Source organism: Camelus ferus, chromosome 3, assembly GCF_009834535.1.
Source record: "Camelus ferus isolate YT-003-E chromosome 3, BCGSAC_Cfer_1.0, whole genome shotgun sequence".
Taxonomy (NCBI): Eukaryota; Metazoa; Chordata; class Mammalia; order Artiodactyla; family Camelidae; genus Camelus; species Camelus ferus.
The window spans coordinates 25014254-25038952 of NC_045698.1; the positions used below are offsets into that span (position 1 = coordinate 25014254).

A 24699-nucleotide genomic window follows, 5' to 3' on the forward strand; every position below is an offset into this window, starting at 1 on the left:
GTGGTCTCAAATTTGGTATAACATGATTTAATTAGATATAGAATAACTGAAGTAAAGGTATCAGGCTATGACCAATTTCCTTTAAATTACTACAGAGTCAAAGGTAATAGGTTATTGTTGGAAAGAACCTTACAGGTCACCTAACTCTACAGAGAATACCTTCTCTACTTTTGTTGAAGATGGCCCTTTCAGCGCTATCTAGTTTTAGTGAGGAAGAAGTTCTTCCCCATGGTGACTTAAAATTTGTTTTTCTGTAACTTCTCTTTTTCGTTACATCTTATCTTCTAAACTAAGTTCATACTTCTTTCTGTATAAGAGTCTTTTCCATTCCTTTCTTCTGGCCATATATTCAGTGGTTCTCTCTCATAAGATATGCCCTACAGACTCATCATTCCAGCTATCCTCTCTAAATTCCTTCTGACTTATCAGTCTCACTCTTGAAAATCTTACCCAGGACTAGACATTATATTCCAGATGAAGTCTAATTAATTCAAAAAGCAGTAGAACTATTATATTAACTAGACACTACCTTCCTATGAGAGTATGTGAAGGCTAGACTGGCTTATTTTAGAGCCACAACACAATTTGGCTAACTTTTAAGTTAGATCACACAAGAACCCCAGACCCAGGTAGGGAGGGTATCTAAGAGCCAACATCCTAAAACTCACGTTTTGTTCTTCTTTCCCCCCAATTCTACCATCACTTGAACGTCAAGAAATTTGGTACAGTCAGTTTTGAGATTAGATTCTAGCAGAGTGTCATATATTCTACCAGGTTGTTAATGATCATCACATTCTAAAACCCAGTCTTGGCTTGAATGATTTCCTATGCAGCATTAAAATAATGATGATTCTTTAACAAGTTTTATAATTGTATTTAACTTGGCAAATCAATTTCAAAGCAAACAGGAAAATGACTCTAATACCAAACAAGGACATTATTTAGTTGCGGACATATTAATAATTTCTGCTGAATTTCTTACAAACAGATGAAACAATCATTTGTTTTTAAATTATTTTTGCTATGAAAGCTTTATGTAGAATTTTAGCTAAAATAATTAATTTGTGATTTCTTAAGATCAACTAGAAGTTATAAATTATACAAACATTAATTTTGTATTTTGAGTCTTAGTACTTTCCTTTCATTTATTTGAAAAGACAAACTTACCTCGTCTGATTAATTCTTTTCCTTCATCAACTAAGTCTGATGTCATATCATTATCTCCCATGAACTGCTGGAAACCAAGTAGATTCAAACAACGAGTTCCCAAACTAGTAAAGGTAGATTTTCAAAAAGATAACCATTATTTTACACTGTAAATGCTTAAATTATTCTTTAGTACTGTCACCCAAAAGAAACCTATGTTTTACTATTAGTTATCATGTCAAGTTACATAGAGTGACATTTGTCTTTCTTGAATAAGTGCTTATTTCCCTTTCTAGGATGCTTAAATGCCTAGTACTCCACTGACTAGGGTATGCACCATAACCAGATTTTTTCCTTTTATAGTTGACAAGGCACTATCCCACCCATCTATTCCTTGATTCATATAATAATCTAGTAAGAGAAAAAGAGATGCTAATCTTACCAACCTAACTACTAACATGATAAGACATGATTTATATAACACAAGCTCCTAATGTTCCGTTTGTAGTTTATAAACTTTTTAAGTGAAAAAGCATATAATCAAAATTTAGTTTTAGACATCCAAAAGATGATTAGTCTCTTCCTTTAATACACCATTTTCATAATATAAACCTCTGTTTTTTTCTACTTTACATAAAAAAAATTGAAAATATTAGATTTTCTATCAGTTCATATTAACAGTTTTAAATTATAATCCTTTAGCTCCTTTACTTACAGTAAGGTAAAATATAGATGTTTTTAAAAATTCAATAGCGAATTTATTCAAACAATACCTGTCTGTTTACTCAATATCCTGATATTAGTACATATATAGTGTTTATGGTAACTATATAATGGTATTGGAAGATTTAAATGAAAAGTGGTTAGATGAAACTCATTTTTGTTAGAAAAGCAAACTGATTGACATCAATAAATTTTTTTTTAAAGTAGCATTTTTGGTGTGTCATGGAGCACATAAGCAGTGAAGAGGATAGGCAGAGTACAGGATGAGGGCACCTGACACGTGGAATTGGGAAGACAGGGCACTAGGAAGTCAAACATACCTGTCCTTTAAGTCCTTTTGAGTCTTACCTCTGCCAAGATTCTACCACTTTTTCTGATCCTATAGAAAAAGCAGCCTCATATGTACTGCCTGATTACAATTGCTCCTCACCTGACCCATTGTGCTGGCTATGGTCTGAAGTATCTACAAACCCAAAAATGACCATGGGGAAAAGCCCTCAGAATAATTTATGCTACTGGATATAAGCTGGGCATGGAGGTGTTTTATAAGCTACATTGACTGCCAGTATCAAAGGTCAGGACTTGGAGTTAACATTCTGTAATTAACCCTATCACTTTGTAGTCTAAATACTTGTAAGAGAACAACTCTACCTCCCTTTTCTTGACAATATCTCGGGAGGAAGAACTTGACGCAATCATTCAAGCAATCTCTTTAAACTATCCCTAGCATCCCCAAAGCCACAATAAAACAAAGAACCAAAATCCAACCAGTGAATATTTAAAAGAGCTTTAAGGTTAGAAAGAATATCCAGATCAATCTAAGAGTATGTGGGAAAATAAGCAATGTTAAGTTTCTTACCTAAAATAAGTAGCAATGCAGAGAATTACCACCAACATAGGATAATATATATAGAACCCATCTGCAATAAAGGATAAAACTTTCATGGAACCCATAATCTGAGGAGCAAGAAAAAATTAAGTTAAATTAGTACAAGTTCTATATCTTCCATCCATTTTCATCATTAGAAAATTTGCCCAGAAACTGTTATATCAATAAATTTGGAGTTTTCAAAAAACGAAGCACTAAATAGACTAATTTTTAAGTTCTCATCACAAGAGAAAAAGGAAACTAACTGTGAGGTGATGGATATTAACTAAACTTATTGTGGTAATAATTTCACAACATATACATATATCAATTTATATTGTACACAAACTAATACAATGTTATATATGTCTATTATATCTTAATTTGCTTATTTATTAAGATTTTCTCCTAGATGAAATTAATATTTTATATTTATTACTGAAAATCATCAAATATGTTAAGACCATAAACAGAAAAGTTAATATTATTATAGGTCAGGTCTACTGATACTACTCAGCTGGACAACCTAAAAATATATATATATATTTTTTAAATTGAAGTATAGTTGATTTACAATGTTGTGTTAGTTTCTGGTGTACAGCATAGTGATTCAGTTATATATATACACATACGTGGATACATATTCTTTTCCATTATAGGTTATTACACACTATTGATTATAGTTCCCTGTGCTATACAATAGGACCTTGTTTCAAAAAATAATTTTTTATTAAAATCACTTTTATCCAATTATTAGTAATTACATATATAACTCTTTGAAAGAAAGTTTTAGTTATTTTATAAAGATCTAATAATGCTACACAACTTTTCTGCCAGCATTAAAGATAAATTTCACAATAATAGCATCCCATGTAGATAATGAATCTAAAGAACTCTTTTCTGAACATACTTACAGATGTATAAGCAGTTGGCTGTGTATTCTGGTGAGAGATGGATGAATCCATATGGGTCAAACCCAAGAAATTAAGACATAAAGGAGGAGTCAAACGGCAAAATAACCTGCAATAAGCATTTATAAACACAATACATAAGATTATATATATATCATAAAGCAGCAAAATACATTTTATATTATGTTGAAATACATTAAGAACATTGTAGATCATTGTAACTATTATTCTCATCTATTTGTATTTTGAATTCTAACTCGGAATTGCCCTTACTTACTTGGAAGACATTCTGAATATCCTATTAATCACATCCTCCTTAAAAACAGCAACACCTACATGACAAAATGCCAGCCTCAGGACACCTCCTTTGGTGGTGTTTGCACTGCTTTATCTGAACAATTTGTAGAGGAGCTTTGTATGTACCTCTTCCAAGTCTACCATCTGTGCAATCTGTCTCAATAGCATGATAAGAACAGTAACATCCTCAAGGTGAACTGAATTCAGTACATAAAAGATCCAAACTTGTATCAAAGTATGTCACTCTGACAACTATAGGTATAAATAATTGTTAGAGCCCAGTTTTGACCAGATAAAAAGAGAACATAGCTGGAGATAAAAATGATGAGAGGGTATGAATACAAAGAGGTAATGTGAGGAGTTTTTTTTATGGTGATAGAACAGTTCTGTATCTTGATTGTGCTTGTGGTTACAGGAATCTACACTAATACACACAGACACAGACACAGACACACACACACACACATACACACACACAAATGAATAAAGGATAAAAAAATGATGAGAACTAAATAAGGTCTGTAATCTAGTTAACCATAATGTATCAATGTAAATTTCCTGGTTTTGATATAGTACAAACGCCACATAAGATGTCTCTATTGGGGGAAGTTGGGTGAAGGTTAATAGGACTCTTTGTATTATACTTGCAACTTGCTTTGAATCTCTAATTATTTGTGGGAAAAGTTAAAAAGAGTCTTAGAGATGCTTCAGATATTGATTTCTCTTGAAGTTCCCCAAATCTGGCTTTTATAAAAACCTAGTATGACTAATTTAACAACATGGACAAATAATAGATTGTGCAACCTAGTCCAAGCTAGAGCCATCTCTCTAAACCTCTGCTAAAGTTCTTAGCAAAGAGTATTCTTTTTGGTGTTCTTAGTCCTTCATAATTCAGTTCCAGGCCACCGAATCTCAGAATACTTTCTCGGTCTACCTTCATCTCTAAATTCTCAAATGTTCCTGTCATTACTAACTTACTTATTGACTCTCTTAACCGGTAAATCCAGGCTCACTATATCTTTCTTTTCCTTTCTAATCTAGCATACCTATTTTAACCTTAAACTTCAAGCAGAATTTAGCTAGCAATCGACAAGCATCTAATTAATACTAAAACCTAATCAATTAGCTCATAGAAATACAGGTGCTAGTGGAAGGTCCATAAATAAGAAATAAAAGAGAGAACCATGAAAATACATGCAATGGAGACATTTTTCTTGTTTCTTAACACAATCTACTTACATGCCACTGAAAAGAAGGCTGTAAGCATCAGTCTGATGATGGGAAGCCAAGTAATAATAGTTAAATACACGAATCCTGAACACAGTAGAATAAACACAGATACTGAGGAAGAAGATGGAAAGGAAGCAAGCAATCTAAACAAAAAAACGAAACAAAAAACCCAGTGTAAGACTAAAAGACTTCAGCACTTTGTGTACAATCACAAGCCCTGTACTTTAATTTCAGCTAACATTTACTGACATTCTAAAATTTAAGCATAGTCACAATTTTTTAAACTCCTAAGAAAATGAAATTATGAAAAAAATCTACATCTCAATTAGTCCCACATCCTATCCATAAGTTTCAAATCCACCTCCTGAAGTGAGCCTGTTCTCCCATTCCCTTGGAAACTCTTCACATGAAGTTATGAAGCTTCATTGGCATAAAGAGGATCAAGGTATTCTCATAAAAATATTTTGCAATGTTTTGCATCTTTTCATCTCTCCTCAAATACAGTTCTTAGTTTCTATAGTCTGAGAAAAATGTTGAAGCTCATTTTTAGAAGTCTGAATAATAACACTGTGCGAAACTTCAATGCTTTCATTATTACTAAAAGAAATATATGGAGAAAAGATACAACAGTTAAGAATTACACTATAAACTGACATTTATTTATGATAGATATAAAGTAAACTGACCTCAATATAAATATAATTGTATGTTTTTTCGGCCAGCTGTATGAAAACTGCAAAGAGGGATAAGACAGGTGTAGTGCTAAAGAATGTGCACTCTGACCACACAACAATCACGGAGAAGATGGACAACACCACAGCAAGTATCCTATAAAACCACGGCCGCAAAAGACACTCCCAGTACCACTCTGGAAGATAAAAGAAAAAAATGATTAGGAAAACCATAAAGGAATAACAGCGTATTCACGGTGTTTTGAAAAAATAAGGTAAACAGAAGTTCTAATACTGTGACACTGTGGTATTCTCATTAAGTTCTTCACACTAAATTTGATAATATTTATAGAAAATTTACTAAATAATCATAAAGGAGAATAAAATAATTATGACTATTGAATGTAGGTTTTGCAAATAGACTAATAAATGTAAATAATCAAAGAGGACATTTTAGGGGAACATTTTAGTAGTATATCAAGACTAAAGATGAGAGCCAAGCTTCTGATTTAAAATTGCTTAAAATTCTAATTGTTTCAAATACATAATATGTATATAAAATATTCTTGATATACTGCATATATTTTTGCATAGAATTTCGGTTATATGTGAAGTAACAGTGGAAACTGACAGATAATAAGTTATATGACAAGTAAAATAATTTTGGGAGGGAAGTTTATCAGACATATAATATTACCACTTAGTATAAGTTAAATGACACAAATGCAATTCAACTCTGCATTGGTAAAAAAAAATATACTACCCTTCAGAAAAATCATCATTGAAATTTATATCAAATTACATACCAATAGTAGGATTATAAAAATATTGAATAAATCTATTTTCTGGCTCCGGAGATTGAAAGGTGTGAACAAACTGACAAGTACCACTAGTTTCATTTTTTGCTACATCTTCTAGATAAAATGCTTGTTCCAAAAGAATCTGCCACTGTACTTGAGTTCGGCGGTGTCTCTGAACTGAATAAATCACCTAGAAAAGAGAATAGGGGTATACCCGTCAGTGTTCTGATCCAACAGCAGTCCAACTCCCCACTAAGGAGCATGTCTGGGTTGTCACAACAGTGGGGAAGTGTGAGTAGCATCTACTGGGTGGAGCCAAGGATGTTAATATTCTCAAATATATGTAATTATGCTCAGGGAATAATTCTCCCTCCCCAAATGCCAACAGTGCCCTTGCCGAGAAACACAAAGTTCAAACACTTCAAAGAATGATGATAAGGACAGGATCAAAGGAAGTTTCTAATACATATTCAGTCAAAATTTCTTTTTTTGTGGGCAGTAACTATGAATCTAACTAAAATTGTCAGAAGGTAAAATGGCTATAATTAACAGAGTTACCTGTTTATGTAGTTTTACCAGACTTTTTTCACTTGGATAGGCATTACGCTTTTCATCAAAATCTTCATAATCATCCATGTTCCTACCCATTTTTTCCTGATATTCTACAGGGCACTGAAAGGAACAGGTAGATCTTTAGAAATCTTATTTGCAAGAAGATAAAAATGTTATTTTGATTAAAAATCTGTCATTCTTGGACATTTCTAATTTTCTCACAAACATCTTCCTTCATTGGTATCTCTAAATAGTCGGATTTTTAGTTGCTGATGTTTTCTTGAAAATGGTTTTTAAGATGCATTGAGTTTCTTCCTACCTCTATTAATATTAATCTTTATGCTCAGATACACTAGGTGGTGATGGGTAGGGCAGGGTATCTTACCTACATAAAGCAACTAGCATTTGAAGATTATTCTAGGTAGGCACCTACTGAAAATGTCATTTATTTTCCTAGCTAAAGAATGAAGAAGAATCACAACAAATCCAAGATGTTAAATTTCTGAAGGGCATAGTACAGATGATTTGGAGTCATCTGCCCCACTATTAACAGTCATGTAATACCTATATGAACTTGAGTAAGTTAGTTAACCTCCCTCAATAGGTCTCAAAAGGTAGCAAATTTAAGAGAAACACTTAGAGACTTGATTTTCAAGACTGTCATATTAACCAAAAGGAACACTAGCTAATAATCAATATAATAGATTAAAATATAGGAAAATAACTGGACAGCCACATGCAAAGAAAATGAAACTAGACCATTACTGCACACCATACACAAAAATCAACTTAAAATGGATTAAAGACTTGAATGTAAGACCTGAAATCATAAAACTCCTAGGAAAAAACATAAGCAGTAAGCTCTTTGAAATTGGTCTTAGCAATATCTTTCTATATATGTCTCATCAGGCAAGGGAAACAAGAGCAAAATTAAACAAATGTGATTATATCAAACTAAAAAGCTTCTGCACAGCAAAGGACATCATCAATAAAATTAAAAGACAGTCTACCAAAAAGGAGAAGATATTTGCAAATGATACATATGGTAAGAGGTTAATATCCAAAATATATAAAGAAACTAATACTGCTCAACAACAAATAACCTGATTGAAAAATGGGCAGAGGAACTGAAGAGAGATTTTCCAAAGAAGACATACAGATGGCCAACAAGTATATGAAAAGATGTTCAACATCACTTAATCACTAGAGAAATACAAATCAAAACCACAAGGAGCTATCACCTCACACCTGTCAGAATGGCTATTATCAAAATGACAAGAAATAACAAGTATTGGCAAAGACGTGGAGAGAAGGGAACTCTCCTATACTGTTGGTGGGAATGTAAATTGGTGCAGCCACTACAGAAGACAGTATGCAGAGTCCTCAAAAAATTAAGGATAGAGTTACCATATGATCCAGCTATCCCATCTGGGTATTTATCTGAAGAATAAGAAACACTAATCCACCTTGCAGCATAATTTATAATAGCCAAGATAGGGAAACAAACTAAGTGCCCATCAAGAGATGAATGGATAAAAAAGATGTGGTATCTATACAATGGAATACTATCTGGCCATAAAAAATTAAATATTGCCATTTGTGACATGGATGGACTTGGAGGGTATTATGCTAAATGAAATAAGTCAGACAGATAGAGAAAGACAAAAAACAATAAACAAACAAAAAAATGAACAAACCAAACCAAATAAAAATAAATACATAGATACAAAGAACAGAGTAGTGCTTACCAGAAGGGGAAGGGTAGTGGGGAGGGTGAAATGGGTAAAGGGGATCAACTGTATGGTGACAGATGGAAAATAAACTTTTGGTGGTGAGGATGTTGCAGGGTTTACAGAAGTAAGAATATAATGTACATGAAAACTTACATAATGTTATAAATCAATGTTAGTTACCTCAATAAAAAAATAAAGACAAACATACAAATCTTTAAAGATAAATAAATCGAATTAAATACAGAAAAAGGAATAGTTCACTGGTTCTGTAAATGCAGAGAAGACAGTTGGGGAACTCATTCCTGGAATAATCATTTTTGGAAGTATATTTAATATCCTTAATGCAATACCAATACATCAAAACCTTAACTGTATGGTTTCTTATTAAATATCTGTATTAAATATCTCACAGTTTCATTCATTCTATGAAATATGAAATACAAAATAACATGTAGAAGGCTGATTGAAAGTGATCACTGAGGTCATAGTTTATTTTCTTACAGGAGATATGCCTTTAGAGACCACATTTAATGACATTTTTATAAACTATAAAGGTCTATCTCCATCACTAAGTCATGGAAATTATTCATTACTTTACATAACCTCTATAGCCACATTTTAATGGAAAATACTGCCAGTAAATAAGGTTAAGCTTATAATTAAAAAAGTATAAATTCTATGAACAAATTACTACTGGCTATGGTTAATATTTCCCTGAAAATGGAAAGCAGTTGGAAGACTTCAATCATGGGCTGTTCTCATACTTTTTTTTCTGATGCTTTTATTATGATGTTATATCACATAAACATATTTCAAAGGAAAATAGATGAGATATAATTTAATTACCTTTTTAAGTATTGTGTCCACACATTTTCTCAATGGGTGGTTATACTTGATGCTCTCATTCACTTTACGAACTTCCTATAAAAACAGTAAGAGAAATAAAAGTATTTCCATTTCCATAGTTTAGACACTTCTAATGAGGATGCTGCAGGCACTATATATATATATTCTCACAAGTTTAGTTTCAACCCAAATTACTCACACAAAGTTTCATTCACAGAATAAAAGTTATTAAGAACATAAGTCAAAACATAAAGTTATAGAACAGCTATAGCTATACCCTCACGCTTTTCATTACTTTCTAGATTTGCTGCCTTATCATTTGCTTACTTGGTAAACCAAGATGAATAAGCATTATAAAAAGCTATGAAGGATCAGGCAAACTTTGCAATTCTACGGGAACAGGACTGTGTTCTCTACCTTGCTCATCAAGCTCAATTATCTCATTATCTAAAGTACAGTGAAGAAACCAAAGGAGAATAGGCTAAAATGTCACAAAGCACCTGTTCCTTTCCAATGAGAGAGCACTCTACAGCAGTCACAACTAATGACTCACTATACTTTTTTTTCAAGTTAAGAATACACTATATGCCAGCACTGTGCTAGGTAAAAGGTCACCACAATCTACACTGGAGGGTGTGGTGGGAAGACATGGTGTTACAGGTCTTTTCACTAAGATTACAGTGTGGTGATGAGATAATTAAACAAACACTTTAATGAGTGTGAAAGGCATAAAGGGGTTAGGGAGGGGAATCTTTAGAACCAGTAGTTCCCAAAGAGTCACAATATTCCATAATACTAATGAAATTTCAAAAAAATTGGAACAACTGTTCTAAGAAGAAGCAACATGTTCAACGGCTAAGGGGCAAGAGTGAACCTACCAGGATATTATAAAGAACATTTTGATTTTAGGGCAGAGAATGGCCTTAAGGGATGCAAAACTGGAGGCAGGGAGACCATCTGGCATATAGACAAAGTTATGAAAAAATGTAATTTATATAACAAAAATCACAATTCTTAACATATGGAGAGCTCTTACAAATCCATAGAAAAGTGGGAAGATAAAGAAATGCCATTGGCTAGTAAGTAACTGAAAAGATATACAAGTTCACTAGAAACAATTACAAATTTTTAAAATGAGAACAGTTCTCATTTATTTGGAAGATAATTTAGCAATATCCATCAAAATTTAAAACATGCAGACCTCATGAATAATCTGTACCAAAAGACATTGTTCCTGTCAAAGAGCTTAGCTTAGTGAAGAAAACAGACATTACTCAAACAGAAATCGTGTAAAAATTGCTGTATAATCTAAAGTGGAAGACTTTCTGATTATTTAAACTAAGATAAAAAGCCAAACTGAGGATAGGAATCAGCCAACCAACGGAAGATGCAAGAATATTCCAGACAAAGGGACAGTACTATACGAAGGCCTCCAAGTGGAAGTGAACAAGGAGTTTCAAGGAAGTGAAAGAAGTCCAGCGTGACTAAAAGGAATGGAGAGTGAGGGCCTGAGCAGCACTTGATCAGGTTGAAGAAGTAAGAGCAAAGCACTTCAGAAGGCCTTAACAAGAGTTTATTCTGAGGTCAATGAGTAAGGCCTAAAAATGCGAATGACAAGACTTGGGGTTTTAAAACGTGCTCGAAGCATCATCACGTTACATTTCTAAGTTGCCTTAAAGTTTTATTGACTTGTTAGCATAACTTTGAATATAAACAATACATTCTGATTATATATTATATATGAAGATCCCATTTTTCCTTTAAATTCTTCAGCATATTAAACAAAAACAAGAACTGAAATAGTTAACTACTGATATTTACTATACCTTAAAAATTTAAGTTTCTTTCAAAAGTTTGTAATTTTTATAAAGCGTGGACAGTATTTGAAATACTAGCTTACTTTCCTTATATAAAATAATATAACTTTGAACTCTGTCATTATTGTGCCTAATCAATTCTTTACCAGAAAAAAAACATTAAGTCAGTCTGAGGGGCAATTTTCAGTGAAAATAAGTAGCCTGTTTCTCCCTCTCCAAAATCCTCTACCTTGAAAAATGATAGAAGGTAGAGATGACTTCTTAGACCATGTAGCAAAAAATCCTTTTGAATGGTTTGACATGGCTTGTAAGTTTTAATAATGCTTCAAAGAAAAGTAACAGACACACAGATGTATACATTCACTCCACAGAAAACATATGAAACACTACGCTAGTTTTATAAAACTGCATTTGGGAGATTTTACGGATAGCTGGAAAACATAATTAATAACTACCAAAAAAACCCTAGGTAATTGAACTTTATGATCTGTTAAAAAATGTATTCAAAAGCAGTGTATTTTAAAAGTTTTCTCTCAAACTAAATTATTCATATTCTTGGTTCCATGCTTTATTTGATGCACACCTCCATCAAATTGGTCATCCAAACTACAAAATGGATCATGTCTCTGCCTTGCGTGCAAGGTGTCAATGATTCCTCAATGCTTTCAAGACACAGCCTGGACTTTTCATTCTGACATTCAAAGCCCAGCTATCTGGCTAAAAACTATCTCTCAAACCTTACAAGCTTTATCTTTCCAACATAAACCTTATGCTTAATTAATTTGCTTTTAAAACCTCTTGATATCTGACTAGAATTCTGTCAGCTATGAAAATTCTATCCATCCTTCAAGGCTCAGGTCATATTTTACTTCCCCCATTTCATCTCCTTTTCTGATCACAACTCAGAAGTGAAACTTCTCTGCACTACAGCATGTATCATTCACACTGCATTTATCATATACTATAAGGGACTGTACAATTTTCTACTCTAGGCAGTTAGTGTCCTAATGATCAATTCCATATAGCACTTAACATGGCAAGAAATCACTATTAAATGATGAAAAAATTTTCTCTACAAGTTTATAAATTTTCAGATATCCAGAAAAACAGAAGGGATCCCAAATTCCCTTGAAATATATGAATAAAGAAATGCACGTCTGATAAATCATGCGTTATTTTGAGGGAGGAAAAAAGGCCCGGAGTTCTCTTGCTATCTATGTGGACCTGCTGCTATTTTCAAAACAACCATTAAGAAAAAGAGTGGTTTCTTACAATATAAAAATGTGTCAAATTAACACTTGGTACACCTTAAATTTATACAATGTTATATGTGAAATATATTCAATAAAGAGTGATTTCTTATTTACGTGGAAAATTTTCTCTTATTTAGTTTTTCAAATCCTTCACATTTTTAACCTACACTAAAATAGCAAAGAAGGCATCAACTGAAGTCCTTAATTTTCTATATCCTATTCCTAAGTAGAGGGCTCCTATTTAACAACAACAACAAAATCTATCTTTATTCAGACACTGATGATTCCTCCTAGCAAAATCCAGACCTCGAATAATAAACTGGACTTAATTTATACAAGGAATTTTGAGAGAACTGGTGAAATCTATATTCCTTAAATCTGAAACAATTGAATTTAATATTAATACCAACTTTTGAGGTGAACACTATCAAATTTAAATAATCTTTTAATTATTTTATTACCAAGTATTAAGTTTCAAATATTTTTCAAAAAATTCAAATTTTCAAATATTTTCAAACATATAAAATATAAAAATTACCAAACATAATAATCTTCTTTTGAAAAATATAATAATATCCATCATAGGCTTGAGAAAATATAACAGAATACTATTTATAGGAGATTTATATTTTGAATCAATGTTTTCTGCTATAATTCTTGCATTTTATAAATAAATGCTGAAAAGTCAACATAAAATTTTTCAACCATAACCAAAGAATCAGTATACATTCTTTTGTTCATTTATTCATGCACTTAAAAATGGTTGCTGAGTATCTAGGAGACTGAAAGACCAAGAAAAATGTTATGGGTCAAACTGTGGTCTCCCAAAATTCTTATGTTGATGTCTTAAGCCCCAGTACCTCAGAATGTAATCTTATTTAGGAATACGATTGTTGCAGATATAATTGGTTAAATTAATATAGGGTCATAGTGGAGTTGGGTGACCTCTAATCTGACTGGTGTCCTTATGAAAAGGGGAAATTTGGACACAGACAGGCATGCAGGGAGAATACCATGTGAATATGAAGACAGAGATCTGCAAGCCAAGGAATACCAAAGACTGTCATTAAACTACCAGAAGCTAGGAGAGAGGCATGCTACAGATTTTCCCCACAACCCTCTAAAAGAACCAACCCTGCTGACACCTTGATCTTGGACTTTTAGCCTCCACAACTGTGAGGCAATACATTTCTGTTGTTTAAACTACCCAGTTTGCAGTACTTTGTCACAGCATCCCCAGGAAGCTAACACAGAAGGCTTCTCTGAAGAATTCTCATTTATGTTGAGACCTGAAAATGAAGTAGGAATTAGCTAAAGAGACTGGAGAAAAGAGCATTCCAAGAGTCTGGGAACAGCATACTCAAAGACAGAAAGGAGAGACAATGAATGCAATGGTTAAGAGTAAGGGTTGGCAAACCAGATTCAATCCAGCCCATGACCTGTTCACATCCATGCTCATTCACTGATATATTAACTATACCTGCTTCCATGCTACAGAGACAGAATGAATAATTGCAGCAGAGATCACATGATACACAAAGTCTCAAATATTTACTATTTGGCCCTTTATGGAAAGTTTGCCAACCCCTATTAAAGTATGAACTAGAGTCAGACTACCTGGCTCTATCGCTCAGTAGCTGTGTAAATATAGAAAGCTTACTTAACCACTCTGTGTCTCATTTTCACTTATAAAATGAGAATTAAAAAAACTTCCCTCATAAGGTTGTCCTCAGAATTAAATGTATTAATATATATGAAGTACTTATAAAGTACTTAGAAAATCACAAGCATATTAAGTCTACATACTTGTTTGCTATTATCATCACCACTATTAAGTGTGAGGAACCAAAGTTGACTGGTGTGCAGAAGACAGAGGCTTGAGATAAACCTGGAGAGCTAAATGTGGGCCAAATTATGTGGTAGACCACATTACTACATTTTAGAGTTTACTCCAACATGAATAAAAGCCTTCAATGTAAGGTTTTAAGTTTAAGAATAACATTATTGGAATAGCATATTTTCCCAGAAGAGAGAAATTTGAGGTGATCATGATAATCCCTTTTAAAATCAATAACCAAATTATTATTTAACAGCAAAATTTTACAATTTGCTGCAATTCTGGGGTGTATATTACTGAAATATATACTTTCAACAACTTTATGAAGTTGGTTCAAGTTATATGAATTTTACAAGTAAAATGAAGTGCCTTAATAAGATAACAGATAGGAAACAAAACTTATGGATACAAATTCCCATGCAAATCGTTCTTTAAAGAGGTTTCCAGACTTGATGGGATTACTTTAGGTCAAACCTTCAGGAAGAAGTGTCCTCTGATTGCTATTTTCACTTCTACTGTGTCACGGTAACCATGTAACTCATCATCTAATCTGGGAAACTTTTGAGTCTTTTAACTATTAAAAGTTTTCCCAAGACAGCAAGCATAACCGTGCACTGTTGAATACATTCTCCCTGCATCTTTGTCAGTTAGAAGATGGAGATATCTCATGAAGCCAAACTGCCAATAAGAAATCATTTGAAAGCATGAAATATTCTTAAGAATTGCACATGACCAAATTTTTAGTACAAAGCTCATTAGTGTGCTAGCAACAAGAGAACCAACACTGTCGCCAAAAGGAGATACGCACAACATGATCAGTGTTGAATATAAGGTTTAAACTTGCTTACCTCCATGACATCTTCTAAAGTCTCTTCTGCATCTGCTTTCTCTGTCATCAATTTGGCTGCCTTAAAATAAGTTTTCATAAGTAGATAACCTTTTTTTGCTCCATTCCAGTATGATCGAGGAATTTCCACCAAGCCATACCCCAACAACAACACAAGAAGAAATAGGCCCCATGTATTTGCAGCAGCTATCCCAATTGTCTGAAGCTGGTTCCTAAGACAGAGAAAACATAAGCAGATAGCTGAGACAGATTATTTTTTCCGAAAAAAATGTAAAATGAAACTAACTAGTGTTAGACAGTTTTTCAGAAAAGTGCCCTAATGGAAGGCTAGATTTTTACATGAAAAAATTTGACCTTCAAATCCTCAGCTACTTTTTTAGTAACAGCAGATAATGTCTGTTTAAAAGGAAAGTTAAAGTATGACTGCAGAAATAGACTTTAACACAGGAAACGCTTCTATTATAGTTAAAATTAGACTCTAGGATAATTCATGGCAAAAATTATCCTGAAGAAAATTTATTTTTCATTAGGTGCTTTCTTACTCAACATTAACCAAGAGAAGCCTGAAAAATTTTAAAGCCTAAAAAAATTTTAACTTGTGTTGAGGAAGACCCACAAATCTCAAGAACGCAATAGTAAGGATTATCATTACTACTCTATTCCTGAACTTTTCAGATACGGCTCTTCATACATATTACAGATCACAAGTATCTTATAATGCTTATATCTAATGTTAAAGAGAAATATGCCATCAAATTATACTCAGAACAAAAGAAAAAGTATTCATAAGTTCCAATGAAAAAGAAATCTAGGTATTTAGTCATATATAAGATTTGAAAGTCTATAAAAAAATCATGAGGGTTAATACTTTTAACATATAGCTCTTAGACGAAGCATTAGTCCTTCGTCTAGTAGGTATATTGAAAGATATTATTCCATATTTTCCACCTTAGTAATATTGATTATTAAGATATTCTTTTGGGGGAATCTATAAAACATATAATGAAAGGCTTCTCAATGAAGTCTGTTTACTTGTATATGAGATAAAAGTCAATTTTTAAAAGTGCAAATGTACACAGAAACAATGTTAAGAACATGGCTTTTCTTACCATTCTAAGTGCAAATGTGGGTTTACAGCTACATAAATTAAAAATGCTCCAAAAATTAGCAAGTAGGTGCCATAATAGATTGCATTCTCAATCAGTGCAGTTTTGATCTTTCCAGTGATGGAAAACCCTCCTGATCTTGCATATGACTGCATAAAAGGTAACAGAATCCTAGAAGGTTAGAAAAAATATGATTAAAAAACACTTGATATGTCTGTATAATCTCAAAGTAACAGAAATATGTGAATCTCAATTTTAATGTGTAGTTCTTTTCATGAATAAGTATGATTTTGAGTAATTATTAATACTGAACAAACTATGATAGGTGACTGAATAATTTTAATATTAAATTTTGGGGAGAGCAAAGCATATTCCTGGGAGCAAAAGGAGGCCACAATGACCAGCAGAGAGTACAACAGTGTGAGCAACTAATAATGAATCTAAAAAAAGGCCTTTGAAACTTTTACAGAAATTTGGATTGCATCTAAAAATAATGAGGAATCGTTTTCTTCAATAGAAAGGAGATATGATCAAATTTTAGTTTTCTGAAGTTTTCAACATGGAGAATGGACTTAAAGAGGAAAAAAATTGGAACTATTTGGAGAGGGTAAGTGATGGTGGTGTGGTAAGAAGCAGAAGCGGGGAAAGCTGGTTGTCAGTATTTTGATTTTGAAGTAGCTACGACACATCCCAAAGGATGTGTTCAGAGTTCATGAGAAAGAATCAGAAATATACACAGATTTGGAGTCATCACCATAACAATGGTACTGAAATAACATCAGTAGATGAGATCTGGAAGAGTGAATATATAGAATGAATGAGAAGTAAATAACTGAGACTGAACTCTGAGGAATATCAACTTTTAAAGGTAAGATAGACAAAAGAAGAAGAGGCCAGTAAAGCAGACTGAGACAGAAAAGTACAGAGGTATGGAAGAAAACTAAGGAGTATATGGAGTAGAAACCAGAAGTATTTGAAAATGGAGAGAGAAAACAATAGAATCAAATGCTGCCAACAGGTCAAGTAAATGAAGAGCCTGTATGTGTGAGTGGAGAAGGAAGGGTAGAAAATAGGGTTCAATCGGTTGAGGAAAGAGTAAACAGTGAGCAAATGGAGACACTAAATATAGACAAGTCACTTAAGAAGTTTGGTTGGGTAGAAGAAACCACGGTATATTCATAAAATGGAGTATTTTACAGAAGTGAAAAAGAAAAGAATACTGAGACATACAATACAACATAGAAGAATCTTCCAAATATGTGAGCAAAAAAAAAAAGAGAGAGGCAAAAAAAGTACTTACTATGTAACTCCTTATTTATAAAGTTCAAAAGCAGGCAAAACTAATCAATGTTGATGGAAATCAGAATCATGTTTACCTTGTGGAGTGTAATGACCAGGAGAGAAGTATGAGGGAAGCTTCTGAGGAGATTGTTAGTGTTCTGTATCATGATCTGAGTGCTGATTATATGGGTGTATTCACTTGGAAGAAAGTCAAACTAAACAACCTGTAAACTTGTCTGTACTAATTTACACTTAAAAAAAAAGTCTCTAAAAATTTTTAGCTATGATAAGAAGTAGATCATTGAGGAGGAAGACAGAAAGCTGGAAAGGGTTGTCATCTGAGAGACTTTCGGTATTTTTTTTTTAAGGATGAGAGAATTCTGCTTGCTAGGTTGAAACTGGAGGCTGTAAGTATAGGTAACAAGAGCTAAAGGAGATGGGTCCATATTTCAGGAAGAGAGATTAATTTTAAGAGTGACTCTTTCATTCCTGGGGCGGCAGAAAGAAAGTGGGTAGTAGGTAGGTTTCTTGGTGAGAAGCTGCAAAGACCTGCCACCTGATGACTTCTTTTCTCATTGGGAGGCAGTAAGGGAGGCAGGAGAGAAGGTGACTGTCTCTAGGATGTAGGGAACAGCCGAAGTTTGCAGTGATTGGAAAGATCTGTTGTGGAGAATGAAGAGCAAGCAGACCAGAAGAAAAAAGGATGAAAGTCTGGCACTGTTGAGGGCCCAGTTGAGTTCCATGAACATACTATAGGGGCACTATGCTCTGCTGTGTGATTTTTCTCTTGCAATGTTCACTACCTTTAGTTTTAGAGCTTTGTTACTTGCATAATATATAAAACGCTCAGTAGGCAGTGGATAAAGTATGAGTCTGGAGCACAGCAGAAAGACAAAGCTATAGCAAGTAGAAAGAAAAATGTGGAATGCAACACGGGTCAGTGAAACTATGGCTATGATTAAAGTTATTGAGGGAGTCAGATAACAAGATGACCAAAGATGAGACTCTAGGGAACACCAACTTTTAGGAAACGGGCCACAGAAATGGAATCCACAAAGGAAATTCAGAATGTTGGGGTAAGGACATAGAAAGAAAACCAGGGGATAACGATAACCTTAGCATGAGCAGTTTCACATAATAATGGGGCTTGAAGAAGGTAAAGAGGGAAGGCAAAAACTGGAAGGGAATGGTAATAAGGAGAGTTTCTTCTTTCTGTTTTTTATTTCTTGTTTGGTTTTTTCCTTTCATTTCTTTTAAGATATGAGATTTGAACTAGCAGAAAGCGAGAGGAAACAGATTTAAGGAAAAAAATAAGTGACAGGAATAAATTCTAAAATATGAAAGTTCACTGAAAAAATAACCACCTTTTAAAATTTAGCTAAAATTTCAAAAATTTTATCCTTCACACAACTTACCACGTTAAAAATTGTGATGTCCAATATACTACCCTCCAGAAAATTGGCATGATCCCATCAGGAATGTAACTCCATGGCTTGAAACACGGATGTTGGCTATTTAATAACAATTTAAAGCCAATTAATCATAAATGATTATTTAAAGGAACTATATAACTAATTTGTCTGTGGCAAAGTTCACTTACATTCAGATTTCAAATTACTGACTCTAACTTGTACAATTTCATAGAAAACTTAAAACTCAAAGCTGATTGTCAAACTAAAATAAGACACACAAAGGGAACAAAACAGTTTGTTCTAAAGAGGAATGCATTTAAATTTTCAACTTTCAGTGTTTTTAGTCACTGAGTAGAAAAGAGGACAATGTTCTAGTAGTCTAGTAATGTGACAGTTTTTTAAAAGGAAATACATCATGAAATCAAACCTCTGATTTGATTATCTTTAAGGTTGATGATTACTTTTAAAATACTCACCCTATATGTGGAGTTGGTTATGGTGGGGGAAGAGAATGACATTAGGTATCCTAAAGAAACTGGAACCCTAACTAATCAGTGAGTGTACCATATCTATGGAGATAGATGTCAGCATATATAAATAATTCTGCTGGAATTTTCTGAAGATATGTGTATCTGACCATAGATTCTTCCAGTAACACTCAGCTTTCCTAGACTGTAAGGCTATTCTTTAGTCCAAGGGCTTTCACCAAAAAATTCACAATGGTGCTTCAAGAGGGAGTAACATCTACATTTTAAAGTCACCCATATCCAGCTTAGATCTAAAAATAAATAAGTAAAAGCTACATAAAGAAGCATGGAAATACTACTTAAAGCACTGGTAAAAGCTATACTTAATATTTCTTAATTTTTCACTTGAAAGTTTGATATAAATTCAACATAATCTTTTGATAATTTGAACTTTATTCTCAGTCTAAAACTATAATGATTTCAAAGGATGTGCAATATGAAAGGAATATCCTACATACAGAATAACCTCTTTGTCCTTTATCACAACCTCGTAAATTAGGCAAATGAGAAAATGCATGTCCCCATTTTTTTTGAACAAAGAGAGGCTGAGAGGACAAATAGCTTTTGAAGTCACATTCTTAGTAAGGGACTGAAAAATCAGGTCATCTTCAAGTTTCTCATTAGCCCCTACTGAAAGGCCTTGTGCACCAATAAATATTTAAAGTTTATTTAAGATTTAAATTTAAATAGAATACAAGGTAATTAAAAGTCTACTAGCAAAGGATGAAGGGGAGGAGGTGAGTAAAGAATGAAGATAATCTTTAATAAATATAAAATCCAGATGGTAAAAAACTGACTTTTTAAACAAATCAAATTGAATTTGAATATACAATAAAATTACAATGAATATACAGTGGAGAAAAAGCAGTCTTCAATAAGTGGTGCTGGGAAAACTGGACAGCTACATGCAAAAGAATGAAATTAGATTCATTCTCTAACACCATATACAAAAATAAACTCAAAATGGACTAAAGACCTAAATATAAGACTGGATATTATAAAACTCCTAGAGGAAAACATAGGCAGAACTCTCTGACATAAATCACAGTAATATTTTTTTCGATCCATCTCCTAGAGTAACGGAAATAAAAGCAAAAATAAGCAAATGGGACCTAATTAAACTTAAAAGCTTTTGCTCAGCAAAGCAAACACAAACAAAACAAAAAGACAACCCATAAAATGGGAGAAAATATTTGCAAATGATGAGATCAGCAAGGGATTAATTTCCAAAATATACAATATAGCTTAGTATCAAAAAAACCCAGCCAAAAAATGGGCAGAAGACCTTAATAGACATTTCTCAAAAGAAGACGTACAGATGGCCAACAGGCCCATGAAAAGATGCTCAATATCATTAATTATTAGAGAAATGCAAATCAAAACTACAATGAGGTATCACCTCACATTCACTCAGAATGGCCATCATCAAAAAGTCTACAAATAACAAATGCTGGAGAGGGTGTGGAGAAAAAGGAACTCTCCTACACTGTTGGTGGGAATGTAAACTGGTGCAGTCACTATGGAGAACAGTATAGAGGTTCCGTAAAAAATTAAAAATAGAGTTATCATATGATCTAGCAATCCCACTCCTGGGCACATATCCAAAGAAAACTCTATCTTAAAAAGATACATTCACTCCAATGTTCACAGCAGCACTATTTACAATAACTAAGACATGGAAGCAACCTAAATGTCCATCAACAATGAATGGATAAAGATGTGCTATATATACACAATGGAATATTACTTGGCCATAAAAAAGAACGAAATCATGCCATTTGCAGCAACATGGATAGACCCAGAGATTATCATATTAAGTGAAGTAAGTCAGAGAAACACAAATACCATATGAAGTCACTTACACGTGGAATCTAAAAAAATAAAAAAAGATACAAATGAACTTATTTACAAACTAAAAATAGACTCACAGAATAGAAAACAAACTATGGTCACCAAAGGGGAAAGGAGAGGGGAATATATTAGGAGTTTGGGATTAACAGATACACACTACTATATATAAAATAAACAACAAGGATTTACTGTATAGCACAGGGAACTATACTCAATATCTTGTAATAACCTATAATGGACAAGGATTTTAAAAAGAACATATATATGTATAAGAATATAATACATATATATATATATTATGGGTATAACACAATCACTTTGCTGTACACCTGAAACTAACACAACATTGTAAATCAACTATACTTTAATAAAAACAGACAGACACTTTTAAAACAAACTCCTCCCTACAATATTTTTTAAAAAAGGAAGAAATTACCTTGGCACTGGGGTAGCAGTTGCATACAGTCCTGTAATATTGCTACTCTCAGGAGGGCTCGAGTTCGCAGCAGCATGCTTGCACCGGTTGTATATTGTCTAAAGCAATGAATGGATGGTTTAAAAATGAACATCAAAAGGTTACCAAATACTTAAGGGATACTGGAGTGTGTCAACCTATCTACCCAAAATTATCTTCCTGGCTACAGGAATTTAATGATCAAATTCATATAATAATGTTTAACTTCAAAATATGTTAAACTTTACATACTTTAGCTGTCTTAAAAACATATCTCAAACATGCTGTATGATTACAACTGTCTTTTAAATGGTGAAAATCATTTTCAGCCTCTTACCGTACTAACATCCAGAGGCAGTATGAAGACAATAAGAAAGCAGAGATACCAAGCTAGCAGTGTTCCAACAATTACAAGTCTATGCTGTTTCTTAAAGTCTCCATATCGATGAAGTAGGAATAATGCCAGAAAAAAGACAAAAACAATCTCGAGTCCCAAAGCTGCACCACTCATTATTCAAATGTTCACCGTGAACAACCAAAGTAATTCACATACAGATCTCGATCATATCTGTAAACTGGGGGGGGGGAAAAAAAGCAGTGTTAACATAGGAAATGGCCAGTTGGAAATTTATTAGTGTATTCATAAACTTCTTAAGAAAACATCAGGCTTTATATTGGACCAAAAGTAAGATGAAAAGGATAATTCCTATTTTCAAGCACTTATGTCTTATTTTTTAAAGCATTTGTTGAAAATTTCATATAAATTTTGTCTTCAGGAAAAAAGCTATTTTAGCAAAAATTGTACTAGCTCTAAAAATATTATACAGTAAGAATATTAGATGTGAATAGTTTCAATATAGTATCACGTGGAGTTTGTTCCTTAATATTATAAATCCTAACTGAATGTTTTATATTAATATACTATTGACTGGATTCTAGGAAATTAGATATTTTGCAAAAGTTTTCAAGTCACCCACAGTCATTAATCAAGATTTTCTATCAGAAAAGGAGGGAAAGAAAGAAAGAGAGACCATTGTTTGATGCAGTATTTTTCTTTCTTTTGTGCTACCTACCTAACTTTCATGACTTGAAATTCTTATTCATTTGCTGTTTATAAAATATACTTATTAGTTTTCATCTATCTATATAAATCTTATTTAAATAAAGGAAAATTTATCAATGATTACTGAATAGTCATACATTTGAAAATATTTTTAATTATAAATGCTGATGATACAGACATCAGAAAATAGTTTATGTGATTATCTCTCTACTCTGATAAAATAATTTACCTTTACTAACTGAAGGCAATTTCACCTCTGTAAAATCAACATCAGGCATTTTTGTTTGTTATGAACTAATTACAATATTCCAAGGAATGAATTAATATCTTAATATAGAGAATCAAGATTATGATGTAACCCACCAAAATAAAACAAGGCAGAATCAATAAAATGCTTCAAGTCAACAAACACCTGCAACCAAAACTAGTTATTAAAAGAATAAAGAAAGTTTGGGTCCTTCAACAGGCTAAATTTAAATTTATATAAGAAATATCCCTATATGGAATATCACAAAGGAAAATCACATTTAATAAAGTATTTACTTCACTATTTCTTTATATTGTTGAGGTAGTTTCTTTCCATTCCTCTGTAGATTTCAACCAATATCTTCCTTTTCCTTAAATGTCTAAAAATGAACCCCGTTTGTCACTCTCTATTGTCATATCCTGCTATATTTTTCTTCAAAGAACTTATCTACCTGATACAATGTATAGTCTTTATTATCTTTATTGTAAACACCCACCACCATATATACACATACAGACTCCGCGAGAGCAGATTTGACTATTTTATTTAGTCCTATATCCCATGTCTCTCATACAGTGTCTGGCATAAAGTGGATACTCAAAAATTACTTGTTGAATGAAAATCAATAAATAAAAAACATTACTGTATACTCTAGTATATACACTATTTTTTATTACTGCTGACATCAAAGGCAATGTAAAACTCTTGTTATAGTCTCCAAAATTGATTTTACAAATACTTATTACATCTCAAAAGGCTTCAAACTCTGCTTATTACTAACTACTACCCAAATTTTCAAATTTCATTTTCAAAGAAAAAAAACTTGTATCACCACAGGATCAGTAAGTCAAATCCTATTTTTAAGCCAAGAATAGATTAAGTGGTCAGATGAAAGCTCAATGAAGAATGTGCTGATGAAAACTATTACCATTTTCAGGATACAGCTTTAAAAAAAAATCATTCAATGTGAATATAATTATTATATGAAAAATCCTTTATGGTTTGACGTGGATATTTATTTTGCCTGAAGCTGTCCAGTGTAAGGAATATGACAATCACAGAAAAATACCAGATTAGCAAGGAAATGCTAAAACACTGCAGAACCAAATGATGGAATATTATTGAAGACATGATGTTTGTTAAGATTATTTAATAACATTAGAAAACTACTATAACGTTAACTGGGAAACTATAGTCACACATTTTTACATAATGTGCATAAAACTA

The 24699-nt window shown here is 32.8% G+C and overlaps 1 protein-coding gene across 5 annotated transcripts in view; it reads right to left on the minus strand.

Moving 5' to 3' along the window:
* LMBRD2 (LMBR1 domain containing 2) overlaps nt 1-24699 on the minus strand; it is a 42138-nt gene that overhangs the window by 10282 nt on the left and 7157 nt on the right. For 2 of the 5 annotated variants that reach the window (XM_014559678.2, XM_032470961.1), the window contains exons 2-14: nt 22500-22737; nt 22145-22242; nt 19334-19429; nt 16641-16808; nt 15533-15743; nt 9778-9852; nt 7205-7318; nt 6653-6836; nt 5862-6043; nt 5185-5318; nt 3652-3757; nt 2729-2826; nt 1168-1271 (exon numbers count right to left, since the gene is read on the minus strand). In XM_014559678.2, coding sequence (XP_014415164.1) covers nt 1168-1271; nt 2729-2826; nt 3652-3757; nt 5185-5318; nt 5862-6043; nt 6653-6836; nt 7205-7318; nt 9778-9852; nt 15533-15743; nt 16641-16808; nt 19334-19429; nt 22145-22242; nt 22500-22673 — 1744 coding nt within the window. In that variant the 5' untranslated portion in view covers nt 22674-22737. Of the gene's footprint in view, nt 1-1167; nt 1272-1298; nt 2249-2728; nt 2827-3651; nt 3758-5184; nt 5319-5861; nt 6044-6652; nt 6837-7204; nt 7319-9777; nt 9853-15532; nt 15744-16640; nt 16809-19333; nt 19430-22144; nt 22243-22499; nt 22738-24699 lie in introns of those variants that run through there. The other 3 variants (XM_032470971.1, XM_032470978.1, XM_032470985.1) reach the window with 2 other exon arrangements.